This window comes from Lampris incognitus, chromosome 2 (genome assembly GCF_029633865.1).
Source record: "Lampris incognitus isolate fLamInc1 chromosome 2, fLamInc1.hap2, whole genome shotgun sequence".
Lineage (NCBI taxonomy): Eukaryota > Metazoa > Chordata > Actinopteri > Lampriformes > Lampridae > Lampris > Lampris incognitus.
Window position 1 is genome coordinate 27949094 of NC_079212.1, and position 20086 is coordinate 27969179.

General features: G+C 42.5%; 3 protein-coding genes across 6 annotated transcripts in view; 2 read left to right on the forward strand and 1 right to left on the reverse strand.

Annotated features, from left to right (window-relative positions):
- Positions 1-1514: 1514 nt before the first annotated feature.
- lzic (leucine zipper and CTNNBIP1 domain containing) lies at positions 1515-4252 on the reverse strand. Its single transcript, XM_056274514.1, has 7 exons — positions 4061-4252; positions 3646-3777; positions 3345-3480; positions 3110-3208; positions 2880-2975; positions 2472-2553; positions 1515-2370 (listed from the first exon to the last, which is right to left on the reverse strand). Exons 2-7 carry the CDS (start codon positions 3744-3746, stop codon positions 2315-2317), a joined length of 570 nt encoding a protein of 189 aa, XP_056130489.1. The 5' UTR covers positions 3747-3777; positions 4061-4252; the 3' UTR covers positions 1515-2314.
- An 87-nt stretch (positions 4253-4339) lies between these two features.
- nmnat1 (nicotinamide nucleotide adenylyltransferase 1) lies at positions 4340-12645 on the forward strand. Of its 4 annotated transcripts, XM_056273057.1 has the most exons (5): positions 4340-4401; positions 4884-5021; positions 5424-5607; positions 9988-10112; positions 11343-12645. In XM_056273057.1, the coding sequence occupies exons 2-5, from the start codon at positions 4907-4909 to the stop codon at positions 11741-11743; spliced, it is 825 nt and encodes a 274-aa protein (XP_056129032.1). In that variant the 5' UTR covers positions 4340-4401; positions 4884-4906; the 3' UTR covers positions 11744-12645. The 4 variants fall into 4 exon arrangements, with proteins under 4 accessions (XP_056129032.1, XP_056129035.1, XP_056129033.1 ...); XM_056273060.1 differs by lacking the exons at positions 9988-10112; positions 11343-12645 and adding an exon at positions 7997-8136; XM_056273058.1 differs by lacking the exons at positions 9988-10112; positions 11343-12645 and adding an exon at positions 7154-7985.
- A 1332-nt stretch (positions 12646-13977) lies between these two features.
- Positions 13978-20086, forward strand: part of rbp7a (retinol binding protein 7a, cellular) — a 30146-nt gene continuing 24037 nt past the window's right edge. The window contains 3 exon segments of the mRNA XM_056299160.1: positions 13978-14020; positions 14368-14428; positions 14430-14535. Of these exon segments, the coding sequence (XP_056155135.1) occupies positions 13978-14020; positions 14368-14428; positions 14430-14535 (210 nt within the window).

The window sequence follows — 20086 nt, forward strand, 5'->3', positions numbered from 1 at the left end:
AATCAAATGGCTTATACAACACAAACATTGCTTGGCAAGTTTCATATATGGTCCTCTTTTGAGAAGGTTTCCAATTTCGTCTTTTTTAGGGTTTTGAGCAAACCATATGTCTGGAGTCGCTTGGTCGTTTGTTTTTAGGTCCAGTTTATTTATTATTTTTGGTCAACGGTGGAAAGGTGGTGAACAGTCTCCCCTTCATCAGGATGTGGGCCCACCAAAGGGGGGGGGGGGCAAATTTGAGCCGGCCGAGTTGGGAGTGCCTTTTGCCGATCGCAGCGCAATTAACACAACTAACAGAAACACTCATCCATGCTCTTTTAGTTGTGGCAAACTTCTTTTTTTTTCCTCCTATTTTGTAACGATTTAATGCTAGATTTCTTAAAGAGCTGGGGATGTGATTTTCTTTCATTTTGTTGGAACAATAGTCCACCGCTAGTTTTATTACAAGTGAAAAGGTTTTACATAGGTGTCATATGTCCTTGTTGATGTGTAGAAAAAGTAGATCCGTATTGTATCTTCTATAGATATTGTACTAAATCATATTGACAAAATTCACCTCTAAAAGGATGTACATTATTGAATTGCTCTGGATAGCATACCTGGGTATAAATTTTACCTATTTGTGTATAGTGAAAGTTAATTTTGAACAATGTACTATTGCCTGAATTGCTGATGGGGGTCTTTGAGGGAAGCATGGAATTCACAAGAACCAGAATACAAGTCTGTTCCCTTGGAAAACTCACAATGTCATTATATCTAACGCTTAATGTCAACATTTCATCAACCATTTAAGGAAAGGTACAATGCAAGGTGTCACACAATGCAATAGGGTACCATCATGTGCACATTGGCTCTGGGGGTCAGTCCTACTACCAGTCACTCTGGCATCTCAATGTTTTCATGGTCTTATACTTTCTGAAGAACCCCTAAAGATGGTGTAAATTTTCTTTGAACTGAATGTCACTGCCTAGCAAACTGAAATGCAGCCATATAGTAACACTGAAATGTAAGGAGCATTTACTTTGCATGAACCACATTTGTGTGTATGTTCGTTGTGGAGTTGTGAGACCGGAGTGGGAGGAAACACGGTATATATACTACTGATTCTCAGACCATTTGTTTCACTAGTCCACACACACTCAGAAACGTTATTTTTGGTTTTTCTTTTAGACCTTTGCTCAAAATGAAAGGTGACAGTGTTTTCTGAACCGTTGAATGCTTCCTTTGTGCTTTGTTGGGGCTGCTCTCACTTTTCTACCAATTGAAAGGCAAATTGTAGTGAAGTTGATGCTTGCTCAGAAACAAAATAAAGGATGACGATGGGGTATAATTTGTGTCCTCTCGTTTTCTGCTTTCGTCAGAGGTATCTCTAAAAATGGGATATATAGCTACTGCATCACAAAACATTTTACTGAGGCTGTTGAGTGTTGTGATATGAAAATGTGTTATAAACATAGAGCATGAGCAGCCCCTTGTGGTAGGAAAAAAACAACCTCTGGAGCCCAAAGGTGAAAGGCAGAATGCGAAATTTTATCACATACCTGTAATACAAATATCATATAAAGATTAAAAACTTAAATATCATTTGTGATTAAAAACAGACAGTTCAATTGCTAGTTGGACATCAAAAATTACATGAGGACAACGCAACGTGCATTATCAAAGATTAGACTGAAAACGTACACTGGACTGTCAGTGTGGATTTGAAAATATATCACCATTCATCTGATTGGCTTTTTCAGCCACTGAAAACTCGTTATTCTAAAGATGTTCTCCTCCGTGGTTACAGATTTGGTGGCAAAGCTAAAGGTGAGATCCAAAATTCAGTTGGAAGCCTACATATTTTAACACATTAGTTAATGGATAGTTTGAAAAGTTTGATTATCTAAAAAGATAGCTCAGTTTAGTTCAAGAGATAACACCTTGATCATCTGCACCATTGCTGACACAATCGTAATCATATACACACCAAGAGATTTTAGTCCTTAAAATGCGACAGACAGGGCAACCCAATGAGAAATATAGCACAAGTCACTATACAATTTTCCATGAACTGCCATTGTCAGTCCACGATCCTCCAACTACTCAGCATGTCATATTCTAGTATCAATGACACAATTTACAGTCCTCTAGTGTAGACAAATAAAATACATTTACATACCTTCTGGGGTATAAAACAATACTGTTAAAAAGTATTAGGAGTTTCTGCAACACCTTGAAGTGCATTGATTTGTTACAAAAGCAGACTGATTGGCACTTTCTTCACTTGGCATTGACAGAAACATTCACTTAAAATGGACATTTTGTGGTAACCCTATGCTTTGGTTTTCACACCAGAGCTAGCTAAAGCCATAATTTTGTCTTCTGACCCTGAAAAAGAGGGCAAAACAATGTAAATATGAATACTTGAGCCTCTGGGAACAAAAGACTGGTGTGATCAAACATTTCAACTGAACCGCGTTTGTACTCACCTAGGTTTGCAGTGACTTTTTCAAACTGGCTAAGAGTAGCTGTGGCGTTTTCTGCTAGAAAGGTCTCATCTTCTGTAGTAAGCTGTAAGAACAAGACAAAGGTGAGCGAAGTTGTTTCAGGCACTCATCAGATTCCTATCAGGATACGACTAAAAGTCACAGCTTCTCAAATGAGTAGTATCCCTGTTATAACAACTGTCATGTCAATTTATCAAACACTTGATATACGCTGGTGCAGCTGTAGGAGCTCATTTAGTCATAGTCACAAGGCACTTGATCAACACCACGGAACAATTCATTTGTGCCAGTGTTAAAACACATCACAGAGTTAAAATAGGAAACATTATCCACAGTTTCCATACATGCAGTCTTATAACACATCACATGGCTCTCTTGAGCGTTGCTGACCTTCTCGCCCAATTTTCTCAAGGCTGTGAGGATTTCCACTTTCTGCTGGGTGTACACGGCTCTCGCCAGCTTCCCCACAATCACATCTCGGTCCATCTGAGCAAAATGTCACACCATTAGACCTGGCATTGACTGCGGCAGAGTGGACAATTAGCTGGGATATATGAATACAAGCACACACTGGAAATCCAATACAGAACAAAATGCAGCCCTGAGAGTCAAGTCCAAACCTCTGCTAGTCTGGTTCTCAGCTGACCAGGCTGCTTCTTGGCAAACATTCGAATAACTTCTGGGGTTTTGAATGCTTGGCTGATGGCAGCCTGGATGGCCTAATTAATAGAGAAATGAAGGTAGTTTAAAAATTAAGGTGACATAAATATATGACTTTATATACGCTATATAAGTAACATGAGATGTCATAAGAATGCTATAACATTATCATGTCAGTGTTGTGCCAGTCTGTACCAGTTGCATTCCGCTGAGCTCATCTACAAGTGTCATGTCTCCTGACATGATCTTCTTCAGAGAATCATTGAATTCGCTCAGTTGTTCGAGTGTCTCCTTCTTGGTTTCCTCGTACTCTTCCTCGTCCAGCTCCTCTCTTAAACCAAAGAACATTTAGTGTAAATAAACATTAAAAACATAGATGCAAGAAATTGGAAAGAAAACTTTTTACACCTCTTAAGATATACTAGATCGTAACTTGCTGGCTAAAACAAACTCCACGTGGATATGCTGCGAAGACCATTGTGTATGTGTACGGCACCTGCATTCCTCCAGATCCTGGAGCTGCTGCATCAGTCTGTCAAGTTGCTCTTCCATATTTTGTCTCAGTTTTCCCGTTTCTGATTTTCCTCGGGAAGCCATGCTTTCGACCACAGAGCCTCACAAACTATAGCTGACCAACAAAAGAGACAAAAAAAACGGAGCTTAGACCTCGGTTACGTTTCGGCTTTACTAAGGAGCCACAACAGTGTTTTGCAACAACTGCTAGAACCTGACAAGCTAACTAGTGAGAGTTGAGCTTACATAGAACACGTTGCCATTTTATAACATAATTATTAATAAAACTGTCGTCAGTTTGTTTGTTAAATAACGTAAGCACGATCTCAGCCACTACGACGGCAACAGTGAATGTTGTCCAGCTTCTTAGTTAGCATGCTAACACATAAAGCTCCCACCTGCCCTCTTTTGTTAAACAGTCGATTACCCAGAGGTTTGATGCCCGAAATTAAGACAATTCCATACACTTGTTAAAAGTTTAAAGTAGATTATAAGTCATTGTCTTAAAAATTGGAGTAAATGTCTATTCGCAAATAGGGTTAAATAAGGTCGCTGAGTATTTTAGTGTCTGAGTCTTAGCAATGGATTGATAGTTGTTTGTGAACGCAGCTCATGTACTGTGGGTGCAACGTTCTTCTTCCTGGTCGTTTCTGACCAATCCGATTTCATCGTGAAATGAAAACTCTCTCATATCCACGCAGATTGGCTTGGAGCGATCTCTTTTTCAACTGACCTTGCAGTGAGTATCAGCATAATTTTCAGATAGTGCACGAAAATATCTGTTTTTACCATCAGCTCTGTGCTGAACGAATGACTTGTGTTGGTGGAACGTGTTGTACTCGACTAGAGAAAACAATATAAACTCAAATTATGGTGTAAATGTTCATGTTCGGCCTAGCAAGTTTTAACATCAAATGTTAAGGTTCGGTGTAGCTTTAACCGATAACTTCATTCGTAGTTTTTTTTGTGGTACATAAGCTTATATCGTTGAAACTGATTGACAACTTGATTCAAATGTGGTACAATTCACCAACTCCCACTACACCGTAATCACGCAGCCGTACTTTACGTACGTATGTACGTACTTTACGTACGTAGCTTTTGCACTTCCGGTAGTTCCTCTATAACCATTGGTAAGACAGGTCAGAAACCAAAAAGCGTCCATAAACTGACATCTTATGCATCGTTTTCCTCCTAACGTCATGTTTACTGTTCTTGTAGTGAATCGTGCTGCAGTGTGAGGGATGGATCGCCAGGAACTAACAAAAGTAGTCCTGCTGGCCTGTGGGTCCTTCAACCCCATCACCAACATGCACCTGAGGATGTTTGAACTGGCCCGGGACCACCTGGAAGACACAGGTTGAGTTAAGACTGAAACCAATTGATTGTCTGTAATGAACAGCATGCTGTCACTTACATTAGAGAGCCAGATGTGTTTTGTGTATTCCAAAGTGTTGTGAAGATTTTAATGCATCTGCTGTGATGTTGCTCTTCGTTATGTCTAAATGTATCCTTGTTGTATATTGTTGCAGTGCTTTTTCATGTTTGACTGTATTATTATTGTTGTCATAGTCAATCAATATTCGGACTTTTGTTTTACTATCATGTCATTGTGTTGTTGGTGTTGTTATTGTTAGTATCCCCACTGTCATGCTGTATCCATTCTTTATTAAGCTATTTTATTCTTTGTAAAACACTTTGTTGTTTAAAAGTGCTATACCAACAAAGTTAATTGTTATTTTCTTATTATTCGTATCTTAGGACAGTACAGGGTAGTCAGAGGCATAATTTCCCCAGTTGGTGATGGCTATAAAAAGAAGGGTTTGATTGAGGCCTACCACCGTGTGGAGATGGCTAGATTGGCCACCGAGACCTCTGACTGGATTAGAGCAGATGCCTGGGAGAGCTTACAGCCTGAGTGGTTGGAGACAGCTAAAGTAGTTCGGTGAGTACAAATGCTCTGATCTAGTAGATGTGAAAATTGACACCTTTTACGTAGGTCTTGTGAACGGAAACATAGATGGTTACTGCAGGCTAGCCTTGTCGTGTCAGGGTTGTTACCTCTCAGGGTGATTTTATATAGATGAAGGGAAATCAATTAAAGCTTATCAAAACCTACCCCGCTCTTTGAATACAGGTGCGTTTGAACAATATGTGTTTTGCCCCTTCCTCTGTTGCCTGTTCACCAGTAACTGAGCTTCCAATCATCCTTTTATAAAGCGGTTCAAGTTTGCAGAGGACACCACCAATTTGGGCCCTCACAAAAGTAATTGCTGTTAAAGTAATTATCCATAATTTTTTCATCTTAAAAATGCCATATTTAATATCTTTTCCCACTGGCATTTTTTGAGCAACAGCCATTTAAAATATGAGCATTCTCTAATTACTCCTCTATATGCTATTTTTCATTGGTGCCAGCCGGTCACTACCAAGTATTAAAATCTAATGACACCCCCACAGGAATGCGTTACGTCTGCCACAAAAAGAAGAGAAGAGGGAGGAATTTGTGTGTCGAATATGGAAGAGAAAGTGATAGGTGCTAAAATACAAAGCTAAACGTTATCTGACATTTAATTCAATGTTTATTACATGTTTGATGGGGCTTGATATGTTGCTCAATATTATCGTGTGGGATGACATTTTTGATCAGTTTTCTTTCTCCAAAATATGCATGTTACCGCTGGATTATCTTGATGGTGTTACAAAATCTGCAACCCTCAGAAATAGTGACCTGCACATGAATGCTTTACGCTCGTTCAGGATCTCATCCATTTCGAATGGAACGCTGAGATTTGCAGTATGAAGCTATTGTGACCACCAGATGATGCCAAATCCACCAAAATTTGTAAAATTTAAGAAATTGAGGATAACTACTCTAAACTAACAGTTCTGTAGGTTGCATCTCAGTAATTCACATTTGAATTATGTAGTCCTCAAGAAGAAATAAAGAAATCTAGTTATTACTAATAAAATTGAGCAAGTTTTATGTACTGATTGTAATAGTAATTTTAAAGACTACTAATTTGAAGACATTGTGGGAAAGTTGGATGTGGACCAGCTCTCCTGAATTAGACTTGAACCTACATTGCTCTCTTCCCAATGAAAGGTTTTTCCAATGCATCTTGGTTATAGGCTTGTTTTAATGTGTGTTATCCTTGGTGTTTTTAGTCTTGGTTTTAATAAGCGGGCTGTTGCGTCCTCAATTTCCATCTTTGTCCATGTCTGTGTGCCGGAGAGCCCCGGCTGTAGTGCAGATTTGCCAGTCATTTATTTACATTATCTATGCATTACTGTAGAAGCCTTGCAGCTATACTCTTTGCTGCTTGACATTATCAGAATCAAGTTCAGCTTATAAAACATAACATGAAACGAATATTTGTTAAAAAAAAAAGACCTTAAAAAATTCCTGCTTACAGAATGAAATTCAGTGATCTGATTTGCATTTTCCCCGTGTTTTTTGTGTTCACACTGCTCCTGAATAATCTGTTCAGTGTCACATTTGAGGGGAAAAAAACAGATTGGGTTCGATTCAAGATGCACAATGCTGCTCCTTCACTCCATTTTTCCATCACCTGAGAAATGGAAGCATCCTGTTGAAGCACAATACTTAGTTGATGCTGAATGTGTTTTTTTCAGTACTGTAGAAAGTGAAATCAGCCTGTTTGCATTCTGAGAAGTATAAATCTGAATCCATTACCCCGCATGTAATTTAAAAACTGTTAAATGCGGTTGTTTTGTCACACGGTTGCTATTTATGGAAATGGCAATCTCAATGAATGAGATGTGATCATCTTTGTCTTTGTCATAGAATTACCATGACACGTTGAATTTTAGTCTGTTATGTTTGACTTGTTTACTGTTTAGTCAGATTGTTACATGTATGGCCAAGGACTTTCTAAATTTTTATTGAGTTTCCATAAACATCTTTGTTTGTGTTCACTTTAAAAGCTAGCAAATGACAGTATTGCTAACAAGCATTTTTGGAGTTAGTGTCACTGTAGGGACTATACTGCAGGAACGCAGGCAACCCAGTGAGGAAAGAATGGAAATGTATGGGTAAAGAATTCTGTAATTTTTGAAATGTTTGAAAATGTTACTAAGAACTTTGGAAATATTTCAAAAATGTTCAATCCCAACACACAAGATATAACTTCAAATTTTATTGTGTTTTTTCCTGTTATCCGTAATACTTGTTGTCCTTTGTATGGTAATATGGCATTACTAATAGGAGCAGTGCAAGATGGATTAAAAGTGTAAATCATATCATGACCAAAATCTTTAAATCTAGTTAAGAAGGAAATTTTGGAGTTGATTTTTTTTAATTTTTTTTTTAGGATCCTTTTGGTAATTGCAGTATGAAACAACAACAGCTGACAGATATATTCCTGACACCGCACAGTTTTCACAGTTTTGTATACAGGTCAAACACCTTCATTGGTACTGGTACTAAACCTATTTCCTTAAAATTAATAAATTCGAGTTTGCATGTTCTCCCCGTGTCTGCGTGGGTTTCCTCTGGGGGCTCCGGTTTCCTCCCACAGTCCAAAGACATGTAAGTCAGGTGAATCGGTCATACTAAATTGTCCCTAGGAATGAATGGGTGTGTGTGTCTGTGTGTGTGTGTCTGTGTGTGTGTGTGTGTGTGTGCCGGCCCTGTGATGGCCTGGCAGCCTGTCCAAGGTGTCTCCCCACCTGCTGCCCAATGACTGCTGTAATAGCCTCCAGCATCCCCGCGACCCTGAGAGCAGGAAAAGCAGTTAATATAATGGATGGATGGATGGATGGATAGATAACTTTAAAGAGAGCAGAAAAGGACATGACATGTTCCACGAAATTTAAGCTGTGATCAGACATGAATTCAAATCTGATCTGAAGTCGACATTAGGTCAGCGTGGTTTTTCCTCAGCTCTGACCATCAAATTGCTAGTAGGATTACACTGTACGTTGGACTTTCCCAGCTATCCTTGCTTTTTACTTTAAAGAGTCATTCTTTGCCTCGGTGGTTCTTAACTTTTTAGATAGATTTTGTGATTCCTAATTGCAACTCACTGACATAGGCATTTGCGTGCATCGAATGGTGAGCTATGACACCAAATAATGATTTTCATTTCCAATTTTGATTTTATTGGAGGGGTCTTTAAGGATGAGAAGGGTTGTTTCAAGAGAAAAGTGTCTTGATGCATGCTCAATAGTCCAGGTAAGAAAATCAAAGAAGGTTGAATCAGTTCATCTGGATACAACATTTATTGACAGATACGTTTCATCACTCATCTAAGTGACCTCTTTAGTCTAAACTGATATCCCCACCCTTATAAATAATACAGTTGGATAACGACTGAAACCAATGAACAGTTTCATATGCAAATATGGGTGTGACAATTACTAGAATTTCAATGGCCATGAAACCGAACCAAACCACCGAAACCAATGACGAACAATGCGTAACAAGTTGGATGAAACTGGTCGTTGGCTTCAGTCGTTATGCATTTGATTGTTATGCATCTGTCAGTATCTTACAATACAGTGATTGCAAACATTCCCTAATCCTCTGAATAGTACACATGGCCATTGAAACTCTTGTGAGACCAGCTATGTTATATGGTTTGGAGACAGTGGCACTGACGAAAAGACAGGAGGTGGAGCTGAAGGTGGCAGAGTTGACGATGCTAAGATTTTCATTGGGAGTGACAGAAGAACTACAGGATTAGGAATGAGTATATTACAGGGACAGCTCAGGTTGGACGGTTTGAAGACAAAGCAAGAGAGGCCAGATTGAGATGGCTTGGACATGTGCGGAGGAGAGATGCTGGGTATATTGGGAGAAAGATGCTGAATATGGATGCCAGGGAAGAGGAAAAGAGAAAGGCCAAAGAGGAGGATGTGGTGAGAGAGGACATGCAGGTGAATGGTGTGACAGGAGGATGCAGAGGACAGGAAGAAATGGAAACAGATGATCCGCTGTGGCGACCCCTAACGGGAGCAGCCAAAAGTAGTAGTAGTAGTAGATGCAACTGTATTGTTTATAAGGGTGGGGATACCTACAGTCAGTTTAAACTGAAGAGGTCACTTAGTTGAGTGATGAAACGTATCTGTCAATAAACGTTGTATCCAGATGAACTGATTCAACGTGGTTTGAATTTCAAGAGAAACACGTTTCTTACAGTGATTAGAGAAATGAGCCCATGAATCAATAATGGAAATATTGTTTTCACATCACATGAATTGGCTTGTGACCCAATAGTTTATGAACCACTGTGTTACCCTGTTGTCAGGAATCAATAGATTTTTCTTTCCCTCTGCCAACTGGTGTCTGTTGCTCCTTTAGACATCACTATGAGGAAGTGGCAGCCGACGAGCACAACAGTGATGAAGTGGATGCTATGAAGTATGCAAAAAAGAGACGAATTGAGGAGAATTCTCATGAGGGTTCATCTCGTCATGCATGGAGAGGTAAGATAAAGGCTGTGTAAAACTACTGTATTGCTATAGTCAAAGTTGTCGTAGACTGCTACTTCAACTCTTCCCTTTTCCCAAGAGTTTAGACAGGTGACCAGTCTAGTCTTGATTGTGCTGTAGTCACTAAATCATTTTTTCAAACGATTGCTTATCGGCCAATTCATTTACGGCAGTGGTTTAATGATGCTGGGACACAGCCAGATCCTAGATGTATGGAGTGTGCCCTAGCACATCCAGTCACACCACCTAAAGACAGACATGGTATTATGATAGCAAGTTATCAGCCTCCAGGTATAAAAGAATAAATCCCAAGCACATACAATCACAAGGAGAATATTGTGGCCAACTTTCCAGAGTTGCTCAGTGACATTCTTCACACAATTGTACTATCAGGGGTCCCACACATACACGCAACGGTAGCAAAACTGAACTCTGTACCATAGTCGATATTGTGTTTATTGATGGATACGTTTCATCACTCAACTAAGTGACCTCTTCAGCCTAAACTGACTGCAGGTATCCCCACCCCTTGTAAACAATACATTACAATACAGTTGCATAATGACCAAAATCAACGACCAGTTTCATATGCAAATATGGGTGTGATCATTTACTAGAGTTTCAATACACATAGTGGGACATTAGCAGGTTTTTTGGCCGGTGGGAAAAGGGCCTTTTCCCACTGGCCAAAAAAACCCCCGCTAATGTCCGCCTTTGGTTAATGTAAAAAGGCGGATGTTAGCGGGTTTTATTGGCCAGTGGAAGAAGTGTAATAATACAGTACACATGGCCATTGAAACTCTAGTTAATGGTCACACCCATGTTTGCATTTGAAACTGGTCATTGGTTTCGGTCATTATGCAGCTGTGTTGATAATAAGGGGTGGGGATACCTGCAGTCAGTTGAGACTGAAGAGGTCACTTAGATGAGTTTCTCTCAATAAATGTTGTGTCCAGATGAACTGATTCAACTTTCTGTGATTTCCTTACCTGGATTATTGAGCATACATAAAGACAAAAATGGCAAGAGTAAGGTAGAAGAGTATTATTGTGATTATTATGATTATGGTTATATTAACATGTGTCTTTAAAAGAAATATTTCTAATTAAGAAGTCAAGGAAATGTACATCAGTTAATTCTAATAGCATCACATAGCCTTCCCAGCTGAATGATGGCTATAACCTCCATCAAAAGCTTCACCTCCAATTCTGCATATTTCTCTAGCTCTCCCTCAGTTAATGCTGCTGTGCGGGGCTGACGTCCTGGAGTCCTTCAGGATTCCCAACCTGTGGAAGCAGGAGGACATCATTGAGATAGTGGGTCGTCATGGCATGGTCTGCATTACCCGCAGCGGCAACGACCCCCACAAGTTCATCCATCAGTCTGACACCCTGTGGAAGTATCACAAGAACATCCACACAGTCCATGAGTGGGTTACCAATGAGATTTCGGCCACTCACGTGCGCCGGGCTCTGAGGAGAGGCCAGAGCGTCAGGTACCTGCTGCCGGACCCTGTGCTCAGGTACATACAAGAGCACAACTTGTACAGCGCCGAGAGTGAGCAGAAAAACGCTGACGTTGTCCTAGCACCTCTTCAGAGATACACGGGTGCCTCTTCGAGCTGAGGAAGCATGTTTCTGCTTCCAGTCGAAGAACACACTAGAACTGCCAGTTTTCTCACTGCTCTGGTGTTTTAAATGTCACAGCTGTGCTGATTTTACTATGGATTTTTTTTTTTAACAACACAAACTGTATGCACTTTCATACTTCATATTGTGCATTTTATGTTATTCCACCAGTGCCTGGTCAGAAAAATAGTTTTCCGTGAGTGTGATTTGGGGTTTTTTTTTTGGGAAAATAAACCTGCTGTAGAATTTCATGGATGAAAGTAGTTTCCCTTTGCTGTAAATTAGTGTGTGTGTGTGTGTGTGTGTGTGTGTGTGTGTGTGTGTGTGTGTGTGTGTGTTTGTCATCAGAGAGCACATTTACGCAATCGTCCAGAATTAAGTGACAGTTCAACCAGCTTTGAGGTAGTCTAAAAGGCCGTGCTTATGAATTGTCTTTTTTTTTTGTGTGGGTTTCAAATTAGAGATCGACTACCTTCTGTGAAACAGTCAACAAATGTTACTTGTGTCTAACGCATATACAAAGATTGGGATTCAGTCATTTGATGAATTGTAATGATTTTACGTACTTTACAACAAAAACGATTTTGCCTTGGACAAGTTAATACAATTTTCACCTCTCAACTCGTGCTTATTTTACGTTAACCAGTTTCTTTCTGCCTATACCCCCAGGCAATAGCAAGTGGTATGCACTTAATGTGTTTACATAGTTTTTGTTGTGGTTTTACAAATGATGACTATGGTGTGGATTGAATGAAAAAAAAAGACTACTCTTAGCTCTATATTGTTGATGTAAAACAAGATAAAGTGACCCTCCTGACGAGCTAATGTTCCCTAACGAGTATGAAGGCCACGTTGACACCTGCCCTGTTTGATTAAAATTCTCTTTTTGTTAATTGCCACTTGTGGCTTTGTTTTTCTTCTGCTTATCACTTTTACAGAGCAAATACAGTATGTTAAGATAATTAAAATCTGATAATTGTGTGTTATAATGTAAACCTAAATAGCCCCCATAGATGTAATGACTGATTTAGATTACAATCTCAAATGATTGTGAGCAAATTTGTTACCAGAGTTGGAGTAATGATAACAAAACAACACCTTTTCAGGTCTTAATGTTGTCCTAATTCCTTTCTGGAGGGCAACATGCGATTAATGCCAGAATAGAATAAATAAGATGCTCCACAAACTTGACTGAATGAAAGCTTTTGTCAATTCTCCAATGCTTTAGTTTTTTTTTTGTGGCTTAATCTGTATTCAGTCAGCCAGGTTTATTCCATCGTGTTTTCCCACCATCACGCTTGTGGTTGGAGAACAACAAAGAGAAGATTCCCTTCATATTTTCTCTTCTCTTCAGTTGTCTACTTGCTGGATGCTTCAGCGTTTGAGAAAGCAAGCCAGGCATGTTCATGGGTTTGGTGAGATGTTTGTGTTATCTCGTAAATGGGAGCAAGTCAGTTCCTCCTAAGGTGTGTGTAACTGTCCGCAGCTATCAATCATATTGTTCTCTTTATCGGAACAGTAAGCTGCATCATTTTCACATCAAGCACCTGTTGATGCTGCCTTGGTTTCCTCCTCATGAGTATGAGGTTGCTTCCAAACTGTTATTTTTACCATCTGAACAACGTAATGACCTTATTTACAAGAGTGAATGTAAAACTCATCTGAAGAACAAGATTAGTAGATACTCTGACTACTTTCGCTCATCTTTATTTTAGAATTAGTGAGTGATGATTTTCAAATAACTCATTTACTGAAAAAAAGATATTCTTGAAAGAAACCTTTCACATAATATATTTATATTTCTGTGGATTTCAGATGTATCCTTGTCTGAGGGTTTATAAAGTAACAGGATCCGTGGGTTTGCTAAACTGTAGTGTGCTGTGCATTACGGTTTTGTAACAAATACAGTTTACAGTGTGGTAAAGAATCTTCATCAAACTCGTGTTGGGTGTACTTTTATGTGTGAGCCTGAGGGACATTTTGGAAGAGTCTCACCTCTTCATCCTTTCTTTGCCCTCAGGTCATTGTAAGGAATGACAAGGACCCACCTCCTTCCAAAGCGCAAACACCTCAAAAACCAGTTTCTTCTCTGCTGCCTCTCACAGCTTCTCATCTCATGAGCCCAACAATTTTGAGTGAAGAGGCGACTTTTCTCATATCCGCAAAAAAAAAAAGAAAAAAAAGTCCTATCTTAATGAAAAAGGCCAGCAAGCTTCTGTGGTACATGGGACATGGTTAGCAATGTCAACTTCGAGGGCTACATGATTGCACTGGGTAAGCCCTTGCAGCTTTTTATGACTTATTTTGCTCCTACAGTATTTGCCCATATCAAACCTGTTTGAACGAATCAGGATATTTGTGTTTCTGCGTCTCAAAAGGATTTTTACAATCACATGCATGTATTTAAAGCTGAATTTAAAACAGACAAGATTTTGTCTTATAATGAATACTAAACAATTATTTGGCTGTGCCTTTGCAGCAGTGCTATGAATTGCATGCATGGAACAATACCAGGAAGGGGAGGGTGTTTATTTTTGGAGCCTATGCGGGAGTTTGTCCATCTAATTTATGGTCTGTGCCGTCGGGGAAAAGAAAAAAAACCCATTTACTGCCCTTTTCAGGTATCAGCCCTTCCTTACGGAAAATTGCACTGAGGTTGAAACAGAGGAAAGTGATTGAGCAGCGACATTTTCAAAACCTTCAGCACCTTCCGGACTTACACCCTTCCCTTCAAAGTGGATGAGGAGTTTGATGAATTTACCCAGGGAGTGGACAACAGACATGTCAAGGTAAAAAACAGTAGGGATTAATGGTGTTAAGTTCAGAGGTAGGCTGCGTATGAAAGTACACATTTTTAAGTTTGTAAAATATTACGGTTAGGGCATCCGGGTAGCAAAGCGGTCTATTCGGTATCCTACCAACACGGGGATCGCCTGTTCGAATCCCCGCGTTTTATACTGTAGCGAAATCGGAAGACAACGCAACCACAGGAACTGCCGCGGCCGGGAAGCGAACCCGTATCGCAGGAGGCATCGCTAACCGCTCGAGTAAAGGGTTAGACCCGCTAGCCAGCGGCCAGCGTTGTTATGTCTGCACACATCGACAGTGCTGCATTTGATTTGGTGCTGTTCTATTGTGCTGGGATCGATTGGTGATGCCTGCGGGCTCTGGGTTGTTTGATCGGGTCTTCCTGTGATGCTGTGTCAGTCTAAATAAAGAATGCAACGTAGCAGTTGTGTCGAGCGACAGCGCTGTGTCCTGACGTGATTGCTAAATACAATAAGCGTGTCTACTTATTCATGCACGTTACAATACTGTAACGTGTGTAATATTTGCTAGTAATATTTGATTTGCTAATGTCCCTTACGGCTTTCCGTAGCGCCACAACAAAGTCACGTGATGTACGTAACAACGTCAGTCGGAATCCGGTCGGTGAATAAACACCCAGCACGAGAGAAGTCGTCCTTGCTTCATTAATGTTATAAGTTAACATAGCCAGAGGGCACAGAACATTACATGGTGTCAGAGTAGCGGAGTTTAAATACCCAATATGGATTCGTACGGCGTTCCAGCTCCACGGATGGACTGGGAATCGGCGAACTTACCTGAAGCATGGAGACGATTTCGACAAACAACGGAGCTAATGTTCACGGGCCCCCTGCGCGGGAAGAACGAAGAGGAGAAATGCAGCTACCTCCTGCTCTGGATAGGGGAAAAAGGGCGCGATGTGCACAACACTTGGACACTCAGCGGAGAACAAGCCAAGAAGCTAGAAACGTACTACGATAAGTACACTGAGTACATCACCCCCAAAGCAAACCCGATTTATGCCAGATATAAATTTCATGAAAAGATGCAGGGAGAGAGTGAATCCTTCGAACGATTTGTAACTGAGCTAAAGCTCCTAGTCAAAGACTGTGGCTACCCAAATGCCGACGAGATGGTCAGGGACCGCATCGTGTTTGCCACTAACTCACCCAGAGTGAGAGAAAAGCTACTTAGCCAGGGAGCTGAGCTAACGCTAGAGAAAGCCATAGATGTAGCCCGCTCACACGAGCTAGCAAAGCAACAGCTAACGTTTATGGGCCAGGGCAGCACACATGAAACGGTGCACGCAATAGGCAGAAAGACTTACAAACCGAACGCACCCAAAGCAGCTAACGCTAACTTCAGACAAAGGGACGTTAGCACCGCCGCCAGGGCGTGTAGCTATTGTGGAGGGCTACACGGCGCTAAAGCCACTTGCCCAGCTAAGGGTAAACAATGCATTAAATGCAAGAAGCTCAATCATTTTGCTAAAGTATGCAAGTCTAGCTCCCAGGGACAGACAAAGTACTACCGCGGCACAGTACATGCCGTCGGAGAGAACCCAGAAGAGTACACCACTGACAGAGAGCAGGAAGAACTGTACTTCGACAACATTACAGTGGAGAGCACCGCTGTGGGAGAACAGACAGAGCTGTACATAGACTGCATCTCAATAGAGAACAACGGAAAAAGCAACGAGCAGGCTTACGTAGAGGTTGGAATTGGCACACCTCCACAGAAGGTAAAGTTTAAACTAGACACTGGGGCACAGGCCAATACTATTCCCACCAACCTGTTCCAGGCGCTGTTCAAAAATGTGACACTGAAACCAGCAATACACAGACTCACTGAATATGGAGGAGGCGCGCTGAGCGTGAAAGGCACATGCAAACTCAAATGTAAGTACAGAGACAATGCAATGATGCTGGACTTTTACGTCATTGACACAAACGCCCCACCAGTCATGGCAATGAAAACATGCCGTGACCTAAACTTGGTAAAAATAGTGATGGCTGTGAGCGAGGAAAACAATGTCACATCACAGAGCATAATGGATGAGTATGCAGATGTTTTCCAGGGAATAGGAGAGTTCCCAGGCGAGTGCACCTTCCGCGTCACACCAGATGCAACGCCGGTCGTCTGCCCGCCACGCAGAATCCCCATCGCCCTACGCAGCAAACTGAGGGACGAGCTTGACAGCATGGAGAAAGGCGGCATAATCTGTAAGGTAACAGAACCCACAGAATGGGTGAACGCACTCGTCATTGTTGAGAAGCCAAAGACAGGCAAACTTAGAGTGTGTTTAGACCCCAGAGCTCTTAACAAAGTGATACAACGACCTCACTACCCCCTCCCCACGCTGGAGGACGCCACCACAAAGCTCGCTGGAGCTGAGTACTTTAGCGTGTTAGACGCGCGGTCAGGCTATTGGGCCATCAAACTGAGCACTGAATCCTCAATGTTGACGACATTTAACACAGTGTTTGGCAGGTATCGTTTCCTCAGACTGCCATTCGGAATCGTGTCCGCTCAAGACGAGTTCCAGAGACGCGTGGATGAAACATATGAAGGATTGGACGGTGTGACGGCCATAGTGGACGACATACTAGTGTTCGGCAAGACTAAAGAGGAACATGACCAGCGTCTCAGAGCGATGCTGAAGCGCACAAGGGAGCGAGGGGTGCGGCTCAACCCCGACAAGTGTCACATATGCGTGTCCGAGGTAAGCTACTTCGGCCACACGCTCTCACACGAAGGCATCAAACCAGACCCACACAAGGTGAAGGCGGTCAAGGACATGCAACCCCCACAGAACAAAGCAGAGCTGGAGACAGTCCTCGGCATGATCAACTACCTCGCCAGATTCGCTCCACACCTCTCACAGATAAACTCACCCCTCAGACAGCTTCTGAAACAGGACAGTGAGTTTGTGTGGGATGCAGTCCACGACAAGGCGTTCCAAGAGATGAAGAATCTCATTACACAGCACCCAGGTCCAGTACTCTCATATTTCGACCCGCAGAAAGAGCTGCGACTCCAAGTGGATGCATCCAAAAGTGGCCTTGGGGCTGTCATGCTCCAAGATGGCAAACCAATTGCCTATGCGTCCAAGTCACTCAACAGCACTGAAGAAAACTACGCACAGATAGAGAAGGAGCTCTACGCTGTGGTCTTCGGCTGCAAGAGGTTCCACGAGTACATGTATGGACGAAAAGTGATTGTGGAGTCAGACCACAAGCCTCTGGAGGCAATACTAAAAAAGCCACTGGCAGCAGCACCACCCCGGCTGCAACGGATGATCCTGGCGCTCCAAAAATACGACATCCAAATCATCCACCGCCCCGGTAAGGACATACCGGTGGCCGACACACTGTCACGCAAGTCAATAGAACACCACGACAGTGACCTACAGGAAGGGATGGAGGCCCAAGTGCACACAGTCCTCAGCAACATCCCTGTGAGCGACACAAGACTCACAGAAATCAAGCAGGAAACAGCGCAAGATCCACAGCTCACCGCACTCAGACGAGCCACACTCACTGGCTGGCCAGACACAAAGAAAAAGTGCCCGCCCAGCATCCAGGAATACTGGAACCACAGAGCAGAAATCTCAGAAATGGACGGTATCCTGTTCAAAGGTGAGAGAATCATTGTCCCCCAAAAGCTTCGCAAGGACATGATACAGCGCATCCATGCCAGCCACCTTGGCGTGGAAAAAAGCAAATGCCGAGCAAGAGACTTACTGTTCTGGCCTGGCATGGGGAAACAGATCGAGGATGCGGTAGCAGACTGCAGCATATGCCAAGAACGGCGCAGCGCAAATGCAAAGGAACCAATGATGTCACACGCCATACCCGAGCGGCCGTGGCAAGTGATAGGCACAGACCTATTCACATGGAACTCACAGGACTTCATAGTCACTGTGGACTACTACTCCAGATTCTTCGAGCTAGAAAGACTTTACAGCTGCACCTCATCTGCCGTCATCATGAAGCTGAAAGCAGCAATGGCTCGACACGGAATCCCCGAGACTATCATCAGCGACAACGGTCCGTGCTACAGCTCTGGTGAGTTCCGCAACTTCTCACAGACATGGGGTTTCTCACACACCACCACAAGCCCCCACTACCCACAGAGCAACGGCCTCTCCGAGAAGACTGTCCAGACGGCCAAACGCATCCTGGACAAAGCCAAAGCTGAGAACAAAGACCCCTACATGAGCTTACTGGAGTATCGCAACACACCGGTGGACAACCTGAAATCACCGGCACAGCTACTGATGAGTCGGAGGCTGCGGTCCATTCTCCCATCAACAGCAAAACACCTGCAGCCACAGATCGCCAGTCAGGAGGATGTTCACAAAAGGAGAGAGGTATGTCAACAGCGCCAGCAGGCATACTACAACCGAACAGCCAAACCTCTGCCCCACCTGCCCGCAGGCACACCAATCCGCTTCCGGCAGGAGGATGGATCCTGGAGACCTGCAACTGTGGAAAGACCAGCGAACACAGACAGGAGCTACCACATCCAAACCAAAGAAGGTCAGATCTACCAACGCAACCGTCAACACCTGCGACAAAGCAGAGTGAACACTCACACTACACACACACACACTTCACAGCAGACTGTTACCAGCGCTAACAACAACACACAAGCCCATCAGCAAGAGCATGCTGAACCTCCAGACACGAACAATCAGCGACAACCAGACACACAGCCTGGTTACACCACGAGGTCAGGTCGCACGGTCAAACCAAGACAAATCCTTGACTTATGAATGTAAAAAAAAAAAAAAAAAAAGATGAAATGTTATTACGGTGTCACATTTAGACAGGGAAGGAAATGTTTTACACTACTTTGTTGCAGTCCAGTTATATAAGAGTTCCATTTTCATATTCTTTCTTATTAAGATTGTATTCGTTTATAAACGTGCTCAACGTGGTCTGTATCTCTGCAGAGAAAGCAGCACTTTTCAGAAAAAGGGAGATGTAATATTTGCTAGTAATATTTGATTTGCTAATGTCCCTTACGGCTTTCCGTAGCGCCACAACAAAGTCACGTGATGTACGTAACAACGTCAGTCGGAATCCGGTCGGTGAATAAACACCCAGCACGAGAGAAGTCGTCCTTGCTTCATTAATGTTATAAGTTAACATAGCCAGAGGGCACAGAACATTACAACGTGTATGGATAAGAAGACACGCTGGCCGCTGGCTAGCGGGTCTGACCCTTTACGTCGTGGCAATTTATACCCGAGCGTTCACCCATTACGTCCTTGCGGCCCCCCCTTACGTCCACTTACGTCCACCGCAAGGGCCTGACGTGTGCCTCCCCGAAATCCTAGACGCACGTCGAGGCGACGTAGCTCGAGCGCAGCAGCATTGGTTGTGATTGCTCCACTAACCACATCCGCTGGAGGCCGCTTTTCCTGGTTTCTGCTCGAGAAACACCGCCATTTTTAAACGTCTTCGAGTCAGCTGGTTGGTTTTGTAGCACATTGTTTGAGTTGTATTCAGTGTAGAGTTATCTTCT

Coding starts and splice junctions, on each gene's coding strand:
- lzic (XM_056274514.1), bottom strand. CDS start 3,746: ATGGCTTCCCGAGGAAAATCAGAAACGGGAAAACTGAGACAAAATATG. Junction 3,481..3,645: donor CAGGATCTGGAGGAATGCAG/GTGCCGTACACA, acceptor CTTTGGTTTAAG/AGAGGAGCTGGACGAGGAAG. Junction 3,209..3,344: donor AGCTCAGCGGAATGCAACTG/GTACAGACTGGC, acceptor TCTATTAATTAG/GCCATCCAGGCTGCCATCAG.
- nmnat1 (XM_056273057.1), top strand. CDS start 4,907: ATGGATCGCCAGGAACTAACAAAAGTAGTCCTGCTGGCCTGTGGGTCC. Junction 5,022..5,423: donor GGACCACCTGGAAGACACAG/GTTGAGTTAAGA, acceptor TTCGTATCTTAG/GACAGTACAGGGTAGTCAGA. Junction 5,608..9,987: donor GAGACAGCTAAAGTAGTTCG/GTGAGTACAAAT, acceptor TTGCTCCTTTAG/ACATCACTATGAGGAAGTGG.